The sequence below is a fragment of the Anomalospiza imberbis genome, chromosome Z (genome assembly GCF_031753505.1).
Source record: "Anomalospiza imberbis isolate Cuckoo-Finch-1a 21T00152 chromosome Z, ASM3175350v1, whole genome shotgun sequence".
Lineage (NCBI taxonomy): Eukaryota > Metazoa > Chordata > Aves > Passeriformes > Viduidae > Anomalospiza > Anomalospiza imberbis.
Window position 1 is genome coordinate 583984 of NC_089721.1, and position 19846 is coordinate 603829.

At 49.1% G+C, this 19846-nt stretch overlaps 1 protein-coding gene and 2 non-coding genes across 7 annotated transcripts in view; all 3 read left to right on the forward strand.

Annotated features, from left to right (window-relative positions):
* Positions 1 to 19629, forward strand: part of RPL17 (ribosomal protein L17) — a 26361-nt gene extending 6732 nt beyond the window's left edge. The window contains exons 1-7 of one of the 5 annotated variants that reach the window (XM_068177401.1): positions 15295 to 15319; positions 15671 to 15723; positions 15815 to 15855; positions 17060 to 17194; positions 18114 to 18212; positions 18884 to 19075; positions 19538 to 19629. In XM_068177401.1, coding sequence (XP_068033502.1) covers positions 15684 to 15723; positions 15815 to 15855; positions 17060 to 17194; positions 18114 to 18212; positions 18884 to 19075; positions 19538 to 19585 — 555 coding nt within the window. In that variant the 5' untranslated portion in view covers positions 15295 to 15319; positions 15671 to 15683 and the 3' untranslated portion in view covers positions 19586 to 19629. The other 4 variants (XM_068177402.1, XM_068177403.1, XM_068177404.1 and 1 more) reach the window with 4 other exon arrangements.
* Positions 15522 to 15590, forward strand: LOC137465545 (small nucleolar RNA SNORD58). Its single transcript, XR_010994687.1, has one exon. It is a non-coding gene; the product is annotated as a small nucleolar RNA SNORD58 (small nucleolar RNA).
* Positions 19144 to 19212, forward strand: LOC137465541 (small nucleolar RNA SNORD58). The gene has a single exon (XR_010994683.1). It is a non-coding gene; the product is annotated as a small nucleolar RNA SNORD58 (small nucleolar RNA).
* Positions 19630 to 19846: the final 217 nt, after the last annotated feature.

A 19846-nucleotide genomic window follows, 5' to 3' on the forward strand; every position in this document is an offset into this window, starting at 1 on the left:
AAGGAAGGAAGGAAGGAAGGAAGGAAGGAAGGAAGGAAGGAAGGAAGGAAGGAAGGAAGGAAGGAAGGAAGGAAGGAAGGAAGGAAGGAAGGAAGGAAGGAAGGAAGGAAAGGAAGGAAAGGAAGGAAAGGAAGGAAAGGAAGGAAGGAAAGGAAGGAAAGGAAGGAAAGGAAGGAAAGGAAGGAAAGGAAGGAAAGGAAGGAAAGGAAAGGAAGGAAAGGAAAGGAAGGAAAGGAAGGAAAGGAAGGAAAGGAAGGAAAGGAAGGAAGGAAGGAAGGAAGGAAGGAAGGAAGGAAGGAAGGAAGGAAGGAAGGAAGGAAGGAAGGAAGGAAGGAAGGAAGGAAGGAAGGAAGGAAGAAGGAAGGAAGGAAGGAAGGAAGGAAGGAAGGAAGGAAGGAAGGAAGGAAGGAAGGAAGGAAGGAAGGAAGGAAGGAAAGGAAGGAAAGGAAGGAAAGGAAGGAAAGGAAGGAAAGGAAGGAAAGGAAGGAAAGGAAGAAGGAAAGGAAGGAAAGGAAGGAAAGGAAGGAAAGGAAGGAAGGAAAGGAAGGAAAGGAAGGAAGGAAAGGAAGGAAGGAAAGGAAGGAAGGAAGGAAGGAAGGAAAGGAAGGAAGGAAGGAAAGGAAGGAAGGAAAGGAAGGAAGGAAGGAAGGAAGGAAGGAAGGAAGGAAGGAAGGAAGGAAGGAAGGAAGGAAGGAAGGAAGGAAGGAAGGAAGGAAGGAAGGAAGGAAGGAAGGAAGGAAGGAAGGAAGGAAGGAAGGAAGGAAGGAAGGAAGGAAGGAAGGAAGGAAGGAAGGAAGGAAGGAAGAAGGAAGGAAGGAAGGAAGGAAGGAAGGAAGGAAGGAAGGAAGGAAGGAAGGAAGGAAGGAAAGGAAGGAAGGAAGGAAGGAAAGAAGGAAAGGAAGGAAGGAAGGAAGGAAGGAAGGAAAGGAAGGAAAGGAAGGAAAGGAAGGAAAGGAAGGAAGGAAGGAAGGAAGGAAGGAAGGAAGGAAGGAAGGAAGGAAGGAAGGAAGGAAGGAAGGAAGGAAGGAAGGAAGGAAGGAAGGAAGGAAGGAAGGAAGGAAGGAAGGAAGGAAGGAAGGAAGGAAGGAAGGAAGGAAGGAAGGAAGGAAGGAAGGAAGGAAGGAAGGAAGGAAGGAAGGAAGGAAGGAAGGAAGGAAATGGACCAAATGGAGACAATTAATCTGACTTTCTGGCAGTGATTTCTCAGGGCACTCAGTTTGTACCCCACATCTCTGTGAGCCTTCCTCAGCCCAGACACCTCCTGACTCCGTGTGGATTGGCAGTTGGACTAGACGGTCATTGTAGGTCACTTCCAACTGAAATACTTCTTCTCTCCTCTCCTCTCCTCTCCTCTCCTCTCCTCTCCTCTCCTCTCCTCTCCTCTCCTCTCCTCTCCTCTCCTCTCCTCTCCTCTCCTCTCCTCTCCTCTCCTCACACCTCTCTTTTATGTGACAGGTTGTGAATGGGGACTGCTCCACTCCTCTTTGGGATCATTCCTAGAACCTCTTAATTTCTCACTTTGCAGGATGAATACATGTTCTGGAATCTCCTCAAGCGTACCCTGTTTCCAGAGGTTGGAAATGATGCTCATGGTCCTCAGGGAGCATGGGACTGAGCAAAATGTCCTGAGGATGCAGCCTCTCCTCTGCAGCTGTGTGGTCCCTCTTGAGGAGCAGCATCCTGGCAGCACTGACCTAAAACAGAAAGGACCTAAATTTCTCAGCTGCTGTCCACTACTGGACTTACTCCTGCAGGAAATGATTCAGCCAAGCCTCATCACCAAACGCCTCATCATTTCAAAAATTTCTGGTGCCAACAAACCCCTTCCAGACTGCTGACCACCACGACATTATCATGGTTTAACCACGACTTCTTCTCATTCTCCTTCTGTTGTCTCTTGCTATTATTGCTATTGTAAAGCTCCTGCTTTTGTCTGTGCAACTCCAGGCTCCGGGAGAGGAGTCTTGGTCTTTGACTCTCGCTTCCAAGAATGACAGTAGCAGTGAGAATAGCCTAACAACAGCAAGGAAAAAGTGCATCGAAAACAATTCCTGGCTGCTTCGGCTGAAGGGTGATGATCACCTGGGGAGATGCTCAGGGTCTGTTGTGATGGGCATTGTATCAACTCACAGAGTGTGGCTCTGCACTGACCCCTCTGTAACCCTCGTGGCCTGGGGGGAAGGAGGCTCCCACCCAGAGATGTTTGGAAAATAGCAGTTTGTTAAGCCAAATAATTCTAAGGAAAAAATCCTAGTTTTGATTACTTTTTTATTGGAAAAGTTTTCATGGCTCCCAGATGGAATTTCTGGATAATGTAGTAAGTAATAAATAATAAACCTGGGTGAAAGGATAGTAATCCACTTTAAAAGACATGGAAGCTCAGCATTTACAGCACTTGTAGGGATGTTGGAGGCTTTACCTCAGCAGGTGTGAGGGGGCAATGCCCGCAGAGATAGTGGCTGTTCTTGGAGGTGTCTTTCTGGCTCTCTTCCTCTCTCCCTGGCTCCATTCCTATGTGATTTCCTAAAGGTCTCAAGTCAGTCCAAAAGCAGAAGAGGAATGTTTTTGAAATCATGAGCATTTTCATAGGAAATAGAAAAATGTTTCCACTCAGCTGTAGTCACAAGCTCTTTGCAGGTGGGTGCTGGGTGCCTGAGTCTGGTTTCTTCTTCAGCACCAGACATGGTGAGTCAGAGCAGAGTCATGAAATGTGGAGGTAGAAGGTACATGAGAGGAGTCAACCTTCTTTTAGTAGCAAAAGCTAAAATCAGTATGGTATGTAAATTAAGATGCCCAAATATTTAAAGGTCTGAAGTCTGCTGGTGCTCTCAGAGAAGGACTAGACAGGTTTTACAGCAGCAACATTTAATTTGAGAGGTTTCCACACCCGTGCATCCATCAAGGAGACACTTTCAATGCTGTTTCTATACAAGAAGAGCATCTCAAACCTGGGTTATGGTCAGTGTCTTCTGCAGGAGCTTATCATCCATAACAGAAAGGCCTTCAAGGAGACTGAAGTCAGAAGACTTCTGCAAAATAATTGTCATTAATGCTTCTTCTTCTCTGTCTTTAAAATTAGCATGTAGACACCGGATTTCCTTGCTGAAATGACAACACCATTAAAGAGCTGAGCGTTAAAGGAAAAGGGAAAACCCTTCATCATCACACCACCTCTTTAAAAACCTGCAGAGGTAGAGTAATTCTGGTGTGAGTGGTTCTGGAGATAACAAGGAAAACTCACAACAGCCTTTTGCATGAACAGCGCTGCCAACATTGCATCCCTCATCCTCATCCATGGATGACCTGCAGTGGAAGGAGCTTTCCAGCCCAGCACAGAGTACCACTGCTGATATGAGTGGCTGCAGGAGGGATTTGTACAGTATTCCTGTGGCTAAGGCTGCATCCTGTTGTGTTCACATTGCTGGGAAGGCACAAGTGGAACACCTGGCCACTCCTGTCAGGGAAAAATTGTGACTCCTGGGCTTGTGAAGTGGTTAGTGAAAACAATGGCACACCAACCAGAGTTAAAGATGCTCCTATTAAAATTTTTTTCATTTGAACAAGCTAAAGTGAGATGTCATGGCTTTAGGTCAGATATGTCGTGTCAGGGAGTGCATTTAGAAACCTGAGAGTGTTTTACCCACTCTCCATTCTTCCTGCTTGGTTCTTCCTTCCTCCAATGAAAGAGTGAGTAGGATTTACAGGATAGGAGGAGGGGAGAGAAAGGGATCTCTCCCTCTCTCTGGTTTGTTTTTTTTGTTTTTTTTCTTTAGTTATAGAACAGTTACTATGTTCAATTACAAAACACAAGCAGTATAATCCAATGGAATTTATGCTAGTTTCCCACATGGCTCCTTCTGCCTGGTTTGTTTCTGAGATGACAGAGGAGGGAGAGGTAGTGAACAGAGAGAGGGAAGGGCTGCTCAGATGGCAGCAGCCTCAGGGTGTGCTGAGCTGGGGCAAAGGCCTGGGAAGGACCCCCACATCAGATGAGGATGCAGAGGTGACTGCACCCCAAGAGGTCTGATATTCTGGAGAGGTAGCTCTCCAGTGAAATATCATCCTGGGTTAATCCTTGTATCACCCTGTGCCTGCTCAGCCCTGGAACTCTTGGTTTGTCATCATCCCATCACACCACAATTATTTTATGCTTAGTGCTTGCTGCACAGGCGGGGGACATATTATTTCTGCAGCACAGTTTCTGCTCTGGTTGTTTTTGTTCTGAGAGTGTCAAACTGGGGTGAAAACAGGCCATGGTATCTTTATGTCACAGCCACTCCTTACCCCACAAATTTTTGCCTTTCCTCCTCAGCCTTTCAAATATATCCCCTCTATGAACACACTTTGTAGGACCAATACTTCATACCCCTGTGTAGGTTTGTTTGCTTACAGAAGAGGCTAATCTCCACCAAGTTATGAAATCAGCTCACATGCTTCAGTGGCCTTACCCACTATTGATATCCCCATTCGATCCCCGTTGAGCTCTCTTTGTTGGAGGTAACCCCTTCTCCTACTCCTTCTAAGCTGATTTCTTAAGCCACCTCATTCAAGTCCCACATCCCCATGGTATTTAGATGTAGTAAAAATGACTGGGGGGAAAATAAATGGCAGCCAGCGAGCCCACTAAACTGTCTGACTATTAATGGTCCTGTTAGTTGCAAATTTACTTTGCCACAAAGCCCCCAGCATGTAATCCTTAGATGAATGCCTTTGATTGTCAGGGAATATTTACAGCTGACCCTGCCAGCAGTCTGCAAACCTGCAATGGGCCTCCTGTCCCACATTAAATCCGTTGGCATCTGTTCCTGGGTTCTTATCAAACACATGCTCTGTTGGTGCAGTGTTTGGGCTGTAGTGCTCGCGGATATGGTGGGCCTTGAAGAATAAATCCCTGCATTCCTGAGAAATGCTAATTCTTGTGAACGTTGTCACACAGGGTTACAGTTTGTACCTGTCTCCAGGCATTGCCATCCACTGGGAGGTTTCCAGGAGGCTTTGATCCCTGCTGGCTGCCCCCTCCCCATGGCAGGACCCTGGTCCTGCCTCTGGACCACCCTTCACCATAGACAAAATTCTTCTTCCTTCTTCAAACTTCTGCTGTTTTGCTGGACATATCTATGAGCAACAGGAATTATCTTTATGATGTTTTTTTAATCTCTTTTCACCCCAGCCCATGTCTTGAATGAGTCCCTGGGTTGCTGTGAGACTCTCAAGTGATCTTGCCCTCCTTTATCTCTGGCAGGGCTGCACAGGAGCTCAGGCTGGAAGCCAGAGAGAGCTCTGTGTGTCCTGACGCCTGTTTGCTGTGCCCAAGCGGACAAGTGGAATTCAGCTTGTCATTCCCAGCATGTCTCAAGGTCTGTGAGGTGGATCCAGGCTGCTGGGCTGCTTTGTGTCAGACAGAAGGCCCAGTGGTGTGTGGTGGGCCTGCTCCATCCACTCTGCAGACAAGGATGCCTTTAGGTCCATGCTGAGGAATGATGTGTATTTCTCTCTTCTTAACGCTTTTAAGCAAAATTCACAGTTTTTCATCTAAGCTGGATGAATGCTGAGCGTGTCTGGGCTTGAACATGGACTTGGAGCCAAGTCCATTGGCACTGCAGAGATGTTGTGGGTGGCCAGAGGGATATTTGCTTCTGCTCCTTTCTGGGGTTTTGGTGGGATTGGAGAAACATCTCAGAAGTTTGTGATTACTTGATCCTTCAGCTGGTGGATAGTGAGGCCCCAGCAGAGCTTCTGCTTTAAGTCTCCTGCATCCAGCAAAGAAAAAATACTAAAATAAGAGGAGCCTGGAACAGCTAGAGAGTCCAGAGAGGAGTTGGTAGGGCAGCTGTTTGCTTTAGGGATTGCTTTAGAGTGCATATCCTTACCCAAAAGCTTTTTCTTCAAATCTGCAGGAATGTTTGGCCCAAGTGTGGAATGGATGTGGTAGTACCGCCAGTGAGGTGTACCCAACACTCAGCTGGGCTGCAGCGCCAGCAGAGACTCTAAGAACTGGCAGAGCAGGCAGTGGCTCTCCTGCCCACTGAGATGGGTCTATTGGACTGGGCAGAGCTCTGGCTTTGGGATTCATTCTGTAATTAGCAGGTAAAAAATCTTGGAATTTGGCATTTTGGCAGAATAATGAGTAAGTTAACATCTCATTCTTTTCTGAAAACTCTCCAGTCTAATGCCCAAACCAGTTGTCTGGAGGCAGGTTGGAAAGGGTTTGGAGCAACCTCATCTAGTGGAAGGTGTCCCTGCACATGGCAGGGGCTTTGGAAACAGATGGATCTTTAACTTACACTCAAACCCATTCTATTATTCTATTATTAATTTTCAGCACTCTTAAATCCACTTTAAATCTATCTCAGGCTTTCAAAACTGATCCTGTAAACCTGGATGGACACCAAGCCCATGAATCTCTGAGCATGCCACTCCACTTCCAGTGGCTAATGGAAAGAAAACAAGTTTTTTATTAAAACAAATTAATTTGTTAATCGCTTTAGCAAAGCCCTGTAAAAACATATGTTAGTTCTCACCATTATTGTTAATTTGTACCCAGGCTTTATGGTTGCAAATCTTGGATAATTGTTTCTTCCTGGGCGGTTGCTGTGTCAGCTCACAGAAGTTCTTAATCTATTTCTGGTCCTGATTGCTGATTCAGCTGGTGACCCTGTAGCAGTATTTCACCGTGATTCACACACTGAAGAGGAATCGTATTTTAAACCACAAACATAGACTTTACGCACTAGCTTTTGTGTGAAGAAAAAGGGTGACAAACAGCTTGAGGACAGGAATAAGCTGAACAAGATGCGGCAGTGTATCATCAAGGTCAATGTCATTTGCTCTCCAGCACCCTGTTCATCCTTTACCCTCCCCTTTGAACCATCTGTCTTCTCCAGTCCGTGCAGAGTGTAGAGATGGGATCTGCCTGAGGTAGGGAAAGCCTCAAGTCACCATTGGAAATACAGGGAATCTCCTGCTTTCCTCAGAATTTGGCTTTACTTACATCAACAGTATTACTCATTTCGGTTTTCACCAGGTTGCACATTTTACTTCGACAACTCATTGGTTATCCCATGCCTGAATCCAGTCTTATTACTCAATGTCTCAATCAAAAGGACACCTACCCCATCTGTTTGCAGAGTCTGCAATGGGATGATGGGATGCTGGTCCTCATCAGGCTCTGTTTCACCTTCTGGCCATTTATTCCTATTGCCTAACTTCTCTCATTTATTGCGTTTATTGAGTGTGTGGAGCTTATTAGGAAGAATCAAAGGCTTTGCAATTAATTAGGAAGAGTTTGGGGCATTTCTTAGCGCCTTCAACTTATGTTCCCGTCTGTAATGTACAGATGCTGCTGACATTCATCCCAGGACTTCCCAGTCCAAGGCCAGACAGGCAGAAAGACTGCAGTGAGGGCAGGGGAAAAACAAAAGGGCTTCCCTGTACAGGTCAGGTATACCCTGGGCTGCATCACCAGCAGTGTGACCGGCAGGTCAAGGTGGGGCATGCTGCCCCTCTGGCCCTGGGCTCAGCTGAGACCCCACCTGCAGAGCTGCCCCAGCCCTGGCTCCAACAGCACAAGGACGTGGAGCTGCTGGAGCCAGCCCAGAGGAGGCCACGGAGCTGCTGCCAGGGCTGGAGCCCCTCTGCTCCGGAGCCAGCCTGGCACAGCTGGGGCTGTGCAGCTGCACAAGAGAAGGCTCCAGGGAGAGCTCAGAGCCCCTGCCAGGGCCTCAAGGGGCTCCAGGAGAGCTGCAGAGGGACTGGGGACAAGGCATGCAGGGACAGCACACAGGCAGTGGCTGCCACTGCCAGAGGGCAGGCACAGATGGGATATTGGGAACCAGGAATTGCTGGCTGGGAGGGTGGGCAGGCCCTGGCACAGGGTGCCCAGAGCAGCTGGGGCTGCCCCTGGATCCCTGGGAGTGTCCAAGGCCAGGTTGGAGCCCCCTGGGATAGTGGATGGTGTCCCCACCCCCATGGCAGGGGGGTGAAATGAGAGGATTTTTAAGATCCCTTCCCACCCAAATCATTCAGGGATTCTACTTTATGATACACTTTACAGAGGAAGGGTGGCATCCTCTAAGCAGAGGCCTGCTGGGCAGGTAGGACAGGCGAGCAGTAGCAGCACACCTCCCCAGTCTGGGATATGGGTGCAGGACCCACCCCACTAATCATGTCTCTGAAGGGAACTACTCTCCTTGTGCAAGTCCTTGTGCCTGCCCTTCCGTGCCGTGCAGGATGCAGTCCAGCACCTGAGTGAGTCACGGGGCAGCTGATGGCCGAGGGGTGGAGGGGAGCTGGAGGTGTGCTGCCTCTGGGGGCCCCCTGCCACTGCCTTGCCCGCCAGTCCCTACCCATCATATGACCTTCCCAAGAACCGCATGTGACTGGGCCACGCTGCAAAAGACCAGGCAGAGCGCAGGGGAGAGGCTGGAGAGGGGGAGGGCAGCGCAGCTAGAGAGGATTAATAAGCTGGAACAGATAGGGAAAGCTTTGAAAGAGGGGGCTTGTGTCAGAGTTGTTGCAATAGCAAAGAGGAAAATAGCTGGATGACTGGAAAACAGCCATGGAGCAAGCTGGGAGGGAGGGATGACCTCAGAGGTGACATTTGGGATCCAAGTTTGCGTCTTGTGGACAGGAAGACACCGCAATCGTCAGAGATGGAAGGATCAGAAACTCAGGAAGAATCTCTGACCAAAAGAATTGTAAGGAATGACCACAAAAGCTAAACACTGAGATGAAAAATGAAGATGCTGCAAAGATTGCTATGGATAAGAAGTTTAGATGTTCAGGGCTGTTGTTTCTTGCTGTGCCATGAACTGAAAGCTGTCTGCTGGCTGAAACTCTGGCACAGGTTGTGTTAATAGGCATCATAGAAGCTCATCTCCCAGCTCTGAGCAGAACTCTGCAAAGCTGAGTCCTGTCTGTAAGGGCACTCCTGTCCCAGGTCCCTGCATGCTTTGTCTGCCATCAGGGAGGTGGAGAAGCCCCCAGAAGAGAAAAGCGAGTTTGGTTGGGGTTTATTATCTGATCCAGAGGAGCTCCTGAGCAGGGCAGCTGCAAAAACTGCCGACAGAGTTACAGAATCATGGCATCACTTAAGGGTGGAAAATATCTCTAAGGTGATTGAGTCCAACTGCCAACCCAGCACTGCCACATTAATAATCACTGTAACAGAGGAGAGGAGGAGTAGGAGGATTCTTTGATCCGTTTTGTTTAGGAGATGCAGTGCAACAAAGGGAGTTTGAGGCTCTGTTTCACAGTACAGGGCACACTCGGCTTTAGAAATGTTGACAGGATTCACAGATCAAGAGAAGCTGAGACTGGAAAGGGCCAGAAGAGGCTTCCCAGAGCAACCCCCCTGCAGCTCAAGGCACAGTCAGCCAGAGCTGGTTGCTCAGGATATTGCCTCTGGCCCACCTGCTTCAGAGTTCAACCATTCTCTTTTGTTTAAACAGATAATTCCCCGTAGTTTAATTTGTGACTAAATTGTGGTCAATATCCCTGATTCCAGGGATAATTTAGGTTTCATTAATCAAAAGCACATTTAAAACAGTACTTCTTGGTAATAAGCTAGACAGGCTAGAACAAATATAAACCCAGGATTTAGTTTATCCAAGAAAGTGTTTGTGATCAGGCACTTAAATGATGCCTTTATTCACTCATCACGGAGATTGTCCATTCCTGGCCATTAAAGCAAGAAACAAACAGTCATAGACCTCCACAACCTGCGTAAATGGGTTTGCCGTCAAAAACTGCACTGAATAAACACAAACTTTAGCTACAAGGTTATTTAATCACATAGGAGGTTTGTTTTACCAGTGATTCCGTCCTAGCTGGGTGTGCAGGGGGTGGATGAACCCATAGCTCTGGACAATATGCCAAAAAAGTTTAGTATTAAGACAACATCACCGATTGCTGTGGTTTGTTTTTTTTTTTTTTTTTTTTTTTGTTTTGACTAAGATCCTGGCAGGCAGGTCACAAGCAGCGTGGGGAAGGTGCTGTGGCTACTGCATCACGCTTCAGCAGTGGTGATAACGAGGACAGATATTCAGCTGTCCTGATGCTGAGCTCCCTAGCTCTTTCCTCACCCCTGCTCTGGGGGTGTAGGTACAGCATACACACAACAAAAATTATTTAAACAGGATGTGCAGTTGCTCTCTCCTTGTAAAGAATTGCCTGTGTTTTAGGAAGACCCATAGGGAATCAAAAACGTTTCGGTTGTTCACATGTTTTACATGATACACTTCGGATGAGTTATATATGTACATACAGATATAGGCACATAAATATATGCATATAAATAACTTATCTCCTTAAGTAAGATGCTCCCTATGGAAGCACCTCTTCTTGAAAGTCACAGGGTGGAATATATAACGTAACTGAGCTCTCCAAGCAACCAAGACAGAATTACTGATGCAGAGCAAATCTCTGATGAAGGTCAGGTCATCTTTTGGAGGTTTGTTTGCCCCTTTTCCCTGGAGTGACACAGGGAATGGCTTCCCACCGCCAGAGGGCAGGGATAGATAAGATATTGGGAAGGAATTCTTCCCTGTGATGGTGGGGAGGCCCTGGCACAGGTTACCCATAGAAGCTGTGGCTGCCTATGGATCTCTGGAAGTGCCCAAGGCCAGGTTGAATGGGGCTTGGAACAACCTGGGACAGTAGAAGGTGTCCCTGCCCATGGCAGGGGTAGCACTGGATGATCTTTCAAGTCCCTTGGAACCCAAACCATTCCATGATTCTGCAATTCTATGATCTTGCTCATGTGACTCACTGCCTGTGTCAGTAGATTTTAAGATATTTGTGGAGAACCCTTTAGCTGGAGAACTTGCCTACCATGTGTCCAAATCCTGCTGTTTTGCTGACTATGGGAGGAAAATGCAAACAGTGGGGGGGAGTTGTGCCTCTGGAGGAGCCATGCATCTGGGACAAGGAAGGCAGGAGACCGTAGGCTGGTCAGCAGAGAGGATTTCACAAAAGAAAGTACAGCTGGCTGTCTGATGGTTGGAAAGCCTCAGTGTTTGCAGCATTCAAGCTGGTTTCAATTTAAAATGTCTTTGTCTTCAAGATTTTCTGCTTAAACATTAGGACAAGGAACCATTTGCGTGTAATTTCATGAATGACAGTTTAATATCCCCACATAACCCTTGGACTCCAAAAGCCGGGTCTCTAACAGAAATGCCAGGATATCTACAAAAAGATTTGAGGAATTGGCTTCCATTGCTGTGCAAAGAACAGGTCAGGCCTTTTCCTGTAGAAGAGAAGATACAGGGTGTGTTTTAGCGAGCTGGAGTTAAGCTTGGTCAGTCAGCCCCAGTGTTTCTGTGTGTTACATGGGGTTTAGCACAGCCCCTCCTGTGGCTATTAGCCCCTCTGCTAGAAGTGACTGCCCCAAGCCAGGTGTGTGCTTGAGATGAGTGTCAGGCTGGAAGGTGAGCAGGAAAGTCCCTTGGCTGGAAATTAACTCCATGTGGTTTCAGAGCTGCCACAAAGACATAACCCCAGACAGTGAAGAAACTAACTCCAGCCATTCTTGGAGCTTACCTGTCCCTCTGGTCAGGAGGGATAATGACTGTCAGGGACATTAGCTAATTGTCACATTTGGCTCCCAGTAGCACTGATAAGGCTGCTTGCTTACTCACAGCTAAAGACACAAAAGGACTTATGTGAGGCAACTCTCCAGTACCTGAACACTTCCCATGCCCACTGGGCCTTTCCATGGCAGGATAAGGAATATAGCCCCATTCCAGCCCCAGGAGCACAGTCATGCAAGAGAATCATGGGATCAGTGAATGGTTTGAGTTAGAAGGGACCTTAAAGCTCCTCCAGTTTCACCTCTGCCATGAACAGGGACAACTTCCACTGTCCCAGGCTGGTCCAAGCCCCATCCAACCTGGCCTTGAACACTCCCAGGGTTGGGGCAGCCACAGCTTCTCTGGGAAACCTGTGCTAGGGCCTCCCCACCCTCACAGCCAGGAATTCCCTCCCATCTATCCCTGCCCTTTGGGTGGGAGAAGCCATTCCCTGTGTCCTATCCCTCCAGCCCTTGCCCCAGGTCCCTCTCCAGCTCTCCTGGAGCCCCTTTAGAAGGCTTTGCTAGGAGCCTTTTCTTGTGCAGGTGAACACCTCCAGCTCTCCCAGCCTGGCTCCAGAGCAGAGCAGATGGCAGAAACCTCTGCTGCCATTATGATCAACCCTTCACAGGAGGATGTTCCCAGCAGGAGCTCCCAGAGCACGGAGCAGAGGCTCTGTTCGGGTCCAAGCACAGCTGGGTGTTTGTTGTCCACAGCACAGGCACTGGGGCTGGGCAGTATGGACAAGGGAGCAAGAGGGATGGCAGCAGTGGAGTCTGAGGTAAAGTCCTGTGGATCTGAGGTTCCAGTACAATTAGCAGGCAGCTGCTTCCAACACAGGAGTTTTCAAGAATACAGTTTTGGACTTACCTGCCTGAATTTTCTGCTTAGGATCTGAAAGCTCTCTTGGAGTCAGCTCATACAACCCCAGTATCCCAGGCAGGTGGTGCAGTGGGGGAATAACATGGTGAAATCCCAACTAGGGCACAAGCTCAGCTGCCTCAGCCCTGATCCCAGCACCAGGAATGTCCTAGGCTGCCCATGAGAGCTCTTGTCAAGCTCCCAACAAAGCTGAAAACGTGCATCTCAGGGAAGGGGTTACAGCCCCAAGGCTGCCAGAGCTCCAGGAACGCTTGGACAATGCTCTCAGGGATGCAGAGGCTGGGATTGTTGGGGTGTCTGTGCAGGGCCAGCAGCTGGACTCCATGACCCTGGTGAGCCTTTTCCAGCTCAGGATTTGCTATGATTCTCTGCTAACCTTCCACCACTGCAAACCCTTAGAAGCTGAGCAAAACAGCCCCACCGGCAAGGAAACAGAAAATTTTGCGTTTGATTAGATTTTTGATATTTATTTTGGGTTTGATTGATGAAAACAGGTGACAATCCCCATAATGTGTCAAGTACTTGTGTTTCACACCTCTCCTCCAGCTTTCCTTGAACATCTCCTTGCTTTTGTGCACTGCTGCCAAGAAGCAGCTGTGTGCAAAGGTGCTTCCCATGTAAAGTCCAGGTTCTTGCCCCAGTAGAAAGCAGAGGGAAGGGCAGAAAGGATGAAGAAGAGCTGCATTCAGGTGTGTTCAGAGAGGGGATTCCCACAATATGGTGAGTAAGGCTGTGGGAGTGTTTGAGGATCTCAGCTTTAGCCAGTTTTAATTTATTGTACCTGAAAACTAATACTGTTCCCCACAGAAGCTGTGGCTGCCCCTGGATCCCTGGAAGTGTCCAAGGCCAGGCTGGATAGGGCTTGGAGAAAACTGGGATAGTGGAAGGTGTCTCTGCACATGGAAGGGTGTGGGATGGGATGAGCTTTAAGGCTCCTTCCAAACCATTCTGTGATTCTACAATAAAGAGAAGAAATATTTGCCTATACCCCAGCATATTTCAGTCTTTGAGATCAGTGCTTGAAAGTTGCTTGGAGACTTTGCAGAGAGATTCCCCAAAAGCAAAGAAAAAGCCACATTTTAAATGGAGAGTGCAGTAACAACTAGACCTCTTACAGTTTTTAGCCACGTAAATATTTGCGATAGCTCAAATATTTTCCTCTTCCCATCTGGGTGAAATCCTAGCTGCAGAGCTTTGGGGCGTTTTAGCCCTAAAAAAGAGATCCAAAACCAGCCTCCTGTTCATAGCATTTAGATGGGCAGCAAATTCTTCCTCTGCTTATTTCTAAACTCAGAGTTAAACCCACACTCTAATGCTGGGGAGGTGCCTGCACACTAGATTACTACTCTCTCAGGAATATGTCTCTTCATTTTTTCCCCCATTTTGTCATTTTTTTTCTCAATGATACTTTTGCTGCAGCTGGGCACCACTTTCAGGAAACATTTTGCTTTTATTGAGCTGCTTCCCAAGCAGTTCTAATTGCAAATGCTGCCTCAAATGGGAAAGAAAAATCTTTTATTTTAATGAGCCAGTCTCTGATTATTTTATAATGGTGAAGTTAATACCAGCTGAGGTTTATAAATATGAACTTGAACGAATCTCTTCTAGCTGGTCTCCGGGACACCTCTGTGAGCAACGTGCTGCTTTATTCCCATCCTGAGCTGCCATCTAATGGTGGACACGGTGGTGGCTGCTGGGATGAGAGTTAGACCCGGTTATCCTTAAGGTCTTTTCCAGTCGTAACAATTCTGTGCTCTCAGGTGGGAGTCGGGTTCTGCTCCCTGAGAACAAGGTACAGGACAAGAGGAAACGGCCTCAGGTTATGCCAGGGGAGGTTCAGGTTGTACATCAGGAGGAATTTCCTCACGGAAAGGACTTGGAAGGGGCTGCCCAGGGAGGTGTTGGAGTCCCCATCCCTGGAGGTGTCCCAGGAACGCCTGGACGTAGCACTGAGAGCTCTGGGCTGGTGACACGGTGAGAATCGGGCGCAGCTGGGACTTGATGAAGTCTTTTCCCACCTGAATTATCCTGACTGACTGAACCACCAGAGTATCCTGAGCTGGAAAGTACCCACAAAGACCACCGAGTCCAGCTCCCCAACAACCCCACCCCGTGCATCCCTGGCAGCGCTGTCCAAAGGCTCCTGGAGCTCTGGCAGCCTCGGGGCCGTGCCCATTCCCTGGGGAGCCTGGGCAGCGCCAGCACCCTCTGGGGAAGGACCTTTCCCTGATATCCCACCCAAACCTCCCTGGCACGGCTCCAGCCGCTCCCTGGGTGCTGTCAGTGGCCACCAGAGAGAAAAGGTCAATGCCTGACCTCCCTCTTCCCTCAGGAGGAAGTTTTAAGCGCGGTGAGCCTCCCCTCCCTCCAGCTGAACAGACCAAGTGCCCTCAGCCGCCGCTCATACCGCTTCCCCTCAAGGCCCTTCACCGCTCCCGCAGCCATCCTTTTGGCGCTAGCAGTTTAACATCTTTCTTATATTGCAGTGACCAACGCTGCTCACAGCGTCCAAGGCGATCAGCGCGGGGCAATCCCCTCCCTTGGGCGGGGGGTGGTGCTGTGCCAGATGCGCGCCGATTTCCTCACTAGAAGCGCCTGCACCATGAGCTGAGGGCGAATGCCGCGGTGGGTTTCCCCACGGCACCGTGCCCACCGCGATGTTTTTCCCCACAGCACGCTTTATTTCACAGGGCCGCCGAGGGAGCCGCGCCGCCCGCGCACCGCCCTCACGGCGGGACAACCCCCCCCCGCCGCCATCTTGGGGGCGGAGCGGGGGCGGGGCCGTCCCCGCCGGAAGTCTCGCGAGGCGCGCGCGCGCGCGCTGGCGGGGCGCCCCGCCTTTCCTCTTCCTCTGCGGCCGCCGCCCCGAGGTGAGGAGCCATGGTCGGGCCGCTCCCGCGCCATCCGCCGCCATCCGCCCCCATCCCGCCCCATCCCCGCCCGCACCGGCGTCCCGGACACCGGGATCGCTACGACATGGCCGGCCCCCGCGGTATTCCCCGGGATGGCGCGCGGGGGGGGGGGGGGGCGGGCGCGGATGCGGGGAAGGGGCAGGCCTGAGGAAATCCGCGGCTGCGATGATGACTTTCTTAGGACACCTTTGGATGTAACTGTGAAAAGAACGCGTAATGCCTGAGCAGCTGCGGCGGTAAGGGGAGTAGTCCAGGTCCTGCGTGCTGCCAGTGTTAGAGGTCTAATGTGTTTTAATTGGTGTTTTTCAGCTGAGCTCTCAAGATGGTGCGCTACTCCCTGGATCCGGAGAACCCCACGAAATGTGAGTTGCTGTTTTAGGAAAGTTCGTGTGGGATTTCCCGGAAGCCAGTGAGGTTTTGATTCTAAAACTTGGTCTTTTTTCTCTCCTGCAGCATGCAAGTCACGGGGATCTAACCTGCGTGTGCATTTCAAGGTAAGAAGAGTGTGATCAGCAGAAATTACAAATTCATTTCTTGGTTTACGTGGGCTTTGTTAGTTTTTGTTGTTACTTTTTAAAAGAAGCCCGGGCTGGTTTGGATTTAAAGGGGTTGTAAGGATAATCTCTTTCCACCCTCTGGGTAGGGATTAAGCTCCCGTCCAACGTGGCCCTGGAAACTTCGAGGGATCCAGGGGCAGCCACAGCTTCTCTGGGCATCCTGTGCCAGGGCCTCCTTGCCCTCGCAGCCAGAGATTTCTTCCCAGTGTCCCATCTGGCCCCTCTTTTTAAGGAAGTGTCTTTTACTCTTTAATCACTGAAAGGCTGCTGTTAGCTGCTTGTAATGGTCTCCATCCCGAAAAAAAACTAGAGTCTTGATCCTAAAATTGGCCTTGTCTAATTCAGATGACAAAATACAGCAGCAAAACAGTTGGAGTGAATTTATCAGACACTGGGCGAGTGTTTGGTTGAAATTTTTCTAATTTCTCCTACTCTTTTTGGTTGTGAGGTGTTTGGCACAAGGACCTCAGTTCCTTGGAAAAGGCTTAGGTGCAGAGAACAATTTAGGAGTGTTATTTGATCATGAAACTAGAACTTGCAGATCATGTTCTGCTTAGTGTAATACAAAGTTTGCCTCTGGTTTCCTTTTTTTGAATATGATCAGTTTGTAAATGCTGTCTAGGAGACTGATCTTTTATCCTTAATTTTTATTTCGGAGCCTTTTTTTTTCTGTTAAAATTCTTTTAGAGAAAACAACATTGTTAACAATTGTCCCAGTGTTTCTTCACCAGTTCCTGTGAGGTGCTGTATTTGACATTTTAGTAAGAATTTATCCATCCGGATCTTGCTTTCTTGGATTAGTGGCCAGAGAGGAGCTATGAACAGTATAAGTACTTAAATTACAACTTTATTAAGAGTTACGTATTTCCTTTTTGGATTTAGCCACTGAGTTGAAAAAAAAAAAAAACAACAAAAAAGGTGTGCTGGAGCCACAAATTTAGTAGTGGAAGTCATACCAAGGGTAAAAAAAGGTGGTAACAAAGAAGTGTTAATTAGTTTTCCTTATTAGACTTGGGTCTTGTTTGGTGTTTCCTTTGTAGCAGAAAGGATTGTGTCCAGGGAGGACAGAGCAGTGGTTGTGCTCATGCTGCCTCTCAAAGGGCTTTGTTCAGAGGATCTTTTCTGTGTCCTGTGTCGGTAGAACACCCGAGAGACGGCGCAGGCCATCAAGGGCATGCACATCCGCAAGGCCACCAAGTACCTGAAGGATGTCACCCTGAAGAAGCAGTGTGTCCCCTTCCGGCGCTACAACGGCGGCGTCGGGAGGTGTGCCCAGGTGAGCTCCTGGGAAACGCGGCGAGGAGCCTTTGGCTGTGCGTGCTTAGGACAAAAAGGTGATGCAGAGGTGGTGTGGATGTGGACTGCTTGCGGTCAACTTGCATTAAAACACATAATCACAGGGTGGTTCGGGTTGGAGGGGACCCCAGAGCTCATCTTGCTCCAGTCCCTTGCCATGGGCGGGGACATTTTTCACCAGACCAGGTTGCTCAAGAGGGATAAAAGTGTGGCTGTTAATTCCAGAAGATGCATCTAATTGGCAGCATCAAGTCAAGGGATTAAATTTTGTTTGGTTTAGTGCACAGCAAAATAGCATATATTATAATCCACTCTAATCCGTAAGATATGGGGTCCTCAGCACAGGAAGGACATCAGCCTGTTGGAGCCAGCCCGGAGGAGGCCACGGAGCTGCTGCCAGGGCTGGAGCCCCTCTGCTCTGGAGCCAGCCTGGCACAGCTGGGGCTGTGCAGCTGCACAAGAGAAGGCTCCAGGGAGAGCTCAGAGCCCCTGCCAGGGCCTCAAGGGGCTCCAGGAGAGCTGCAGAGGGACTGGGGACAAGGCATGCAGGGACAGCACACAGGCAGTGGCTGCCACTGCCAGAGGGCAGGCACAGATGGGATATTGGGAACCAGGAATTGCTGGCTGGGAGGGTGGGCAGGCCCTGGCACAGGGTGCCCAGAGCAGCTGTGGCTGCCCCTGCATCCCTGGCAGTGTCCATGGCCGGGTCGGATGGGGCTTGGAGCAACCTGGGCTAGTGGAAGGTGTCCCTGAACACGGCAGGGTGTGACACTGAACAAACTTCAGTGTCTCCTCCAGCCCAAGCCATTCTGTGATAGTGGCAGGTTAAAGGTGTATAAAAGCTAACTGGAATGGACCAGGCCAAAAGCAGGACTCCCACTGTTGTCCTCTCATTCCAGGCCAAGCAGTGGGGCTGGACGCAGGGCCGCTGGCCCAAGAAGAGTGCAGAGTTCTTGCTGCACATGCTGAAGAATGCAGAGAGCAACGCTGAGCTCAAGGTGGGTGTTACTGAGCACAAAGTGGTGGTGTCATGCTCTCTGTCAGCACCCCTGGCCTGGGTATCGCTGACCTGGGGAGCCACTTGCCAGCAGCTTCCTCCACAGAACTGAATTGCATGGAGGGTTTGGTGTGGCTCCCTGTTCAAAGCAGGCTATGTGTGTTCCTCTAGTTAAATAGCAGCAACAGTTTTTCACAGGGAAAAACTTAAATTTAAACTTCACACAAAAGGGCTGTTCAGATGTCTTAAAATCTGTGAAATTGAAATCTGCAGACTTGGTCAGTCACTATCTTTGTTGTTACAGGAATAATTAGGTAGCTTTGTTGGCAGTGTTGGAGTATTAGGTGGCCCCTTTTGAGTAAGCATGAAATAACCGTGGACAATGAGCCATCAGCACAATTTAAAATTATTTGTGGTGTGTGAGGGCTGGTCTTTGTCATTTTAAATGACACTGCCAAGCTCAGCAGTTCCTTGAAAAACCCTGTGCTCCATGGCGTAGCCAAGTCTGGCTGTGTCAATGGCAAATCCTTGGAAAATGCTCAGCTCCATGTCACCACCAAGCCTGGCTGTTCCATTCACCAGCAGCGGTGTCCGGGACAATTGCTCACGTTCTTGCTGCAGAAATGAATTCCTTTAAGATGAAGATGGCTCACAGATTTTCTTCCTTGCCAGGGTCTCGATGTGGACTCCCTGGTGATCGAGCACATCCAGGTGAACAAGGCTCCCAAGATGCGCCGGCGCACGTACCGGGCACACGGCAGGATCAATCCCTACATGAGCTCCCCGTGCCACATCGAGATGATCCTCACGGAGAAGGAGCAGATCGTGCCCAAGCCAGAGGAGGAAGTTGCCCAAAAGAAAAAGGTACCGCGTGTCGTGTGCTCTGTTCTGTAACCCTGTCGGGAGAGCCGAGGGTCCGGCAGAGAGAGGGGTTGCTGTGATGACTATCTTAGGACACCTTTGGAATGCCCATGAAAAATAACAAGTTCTTTCTGAGCAACCCCTTTTTTACTTTAAACACAAGTTATTAAGCACTAGAGAACCCTGAGAATTGTTTTTTAATTGCACAGAGGGTTGGTTCTTTCCTCCCTCAAAGTGCCTACAGCATTCCCAGACTGTGAATCCTGGGTGGATGCAGTAAAATGAGCTGAGTTTAGATCCAGCAAGCAATGTAGTGCTTGCAGGGATTCCTGTTCATGTGCAGGTGTGATGAATGTACCATTCGTGAGGGAATTCCTAACAGTTCACAGCACTTCTAAAAGATAACTATGGGATGTTTTGGGAAGTCTCACTTGACTGTTTTTTCTTTCTTTCTTTGCTTCCCAGATCTCCCAGAAGAAGCTGAAGAAGCAAAAGCTAATGGCTCGTGAATAAATCTGCATGGACAGATGTACATAAATAAAACTTTTAAGTTTGGATTGATTGTGTTGCTCTGTTAAAAGTTCTGAACTGGCGCTGGGCGTTTCTGTGGGACAGGGGCAGGGAATATTACAGAACCATGGAGTGGTTTTGCTGGGAAGGGATTTTGAAGCTCATCCAGTGCCACCCTGCCATGGGCAGGGACACCTTCTGCTGTCCCAGGCTGCTCCAAGCCCTGTCCAGCCTGGCCTTGGACTTTTCCAGGGATCCAGGGGC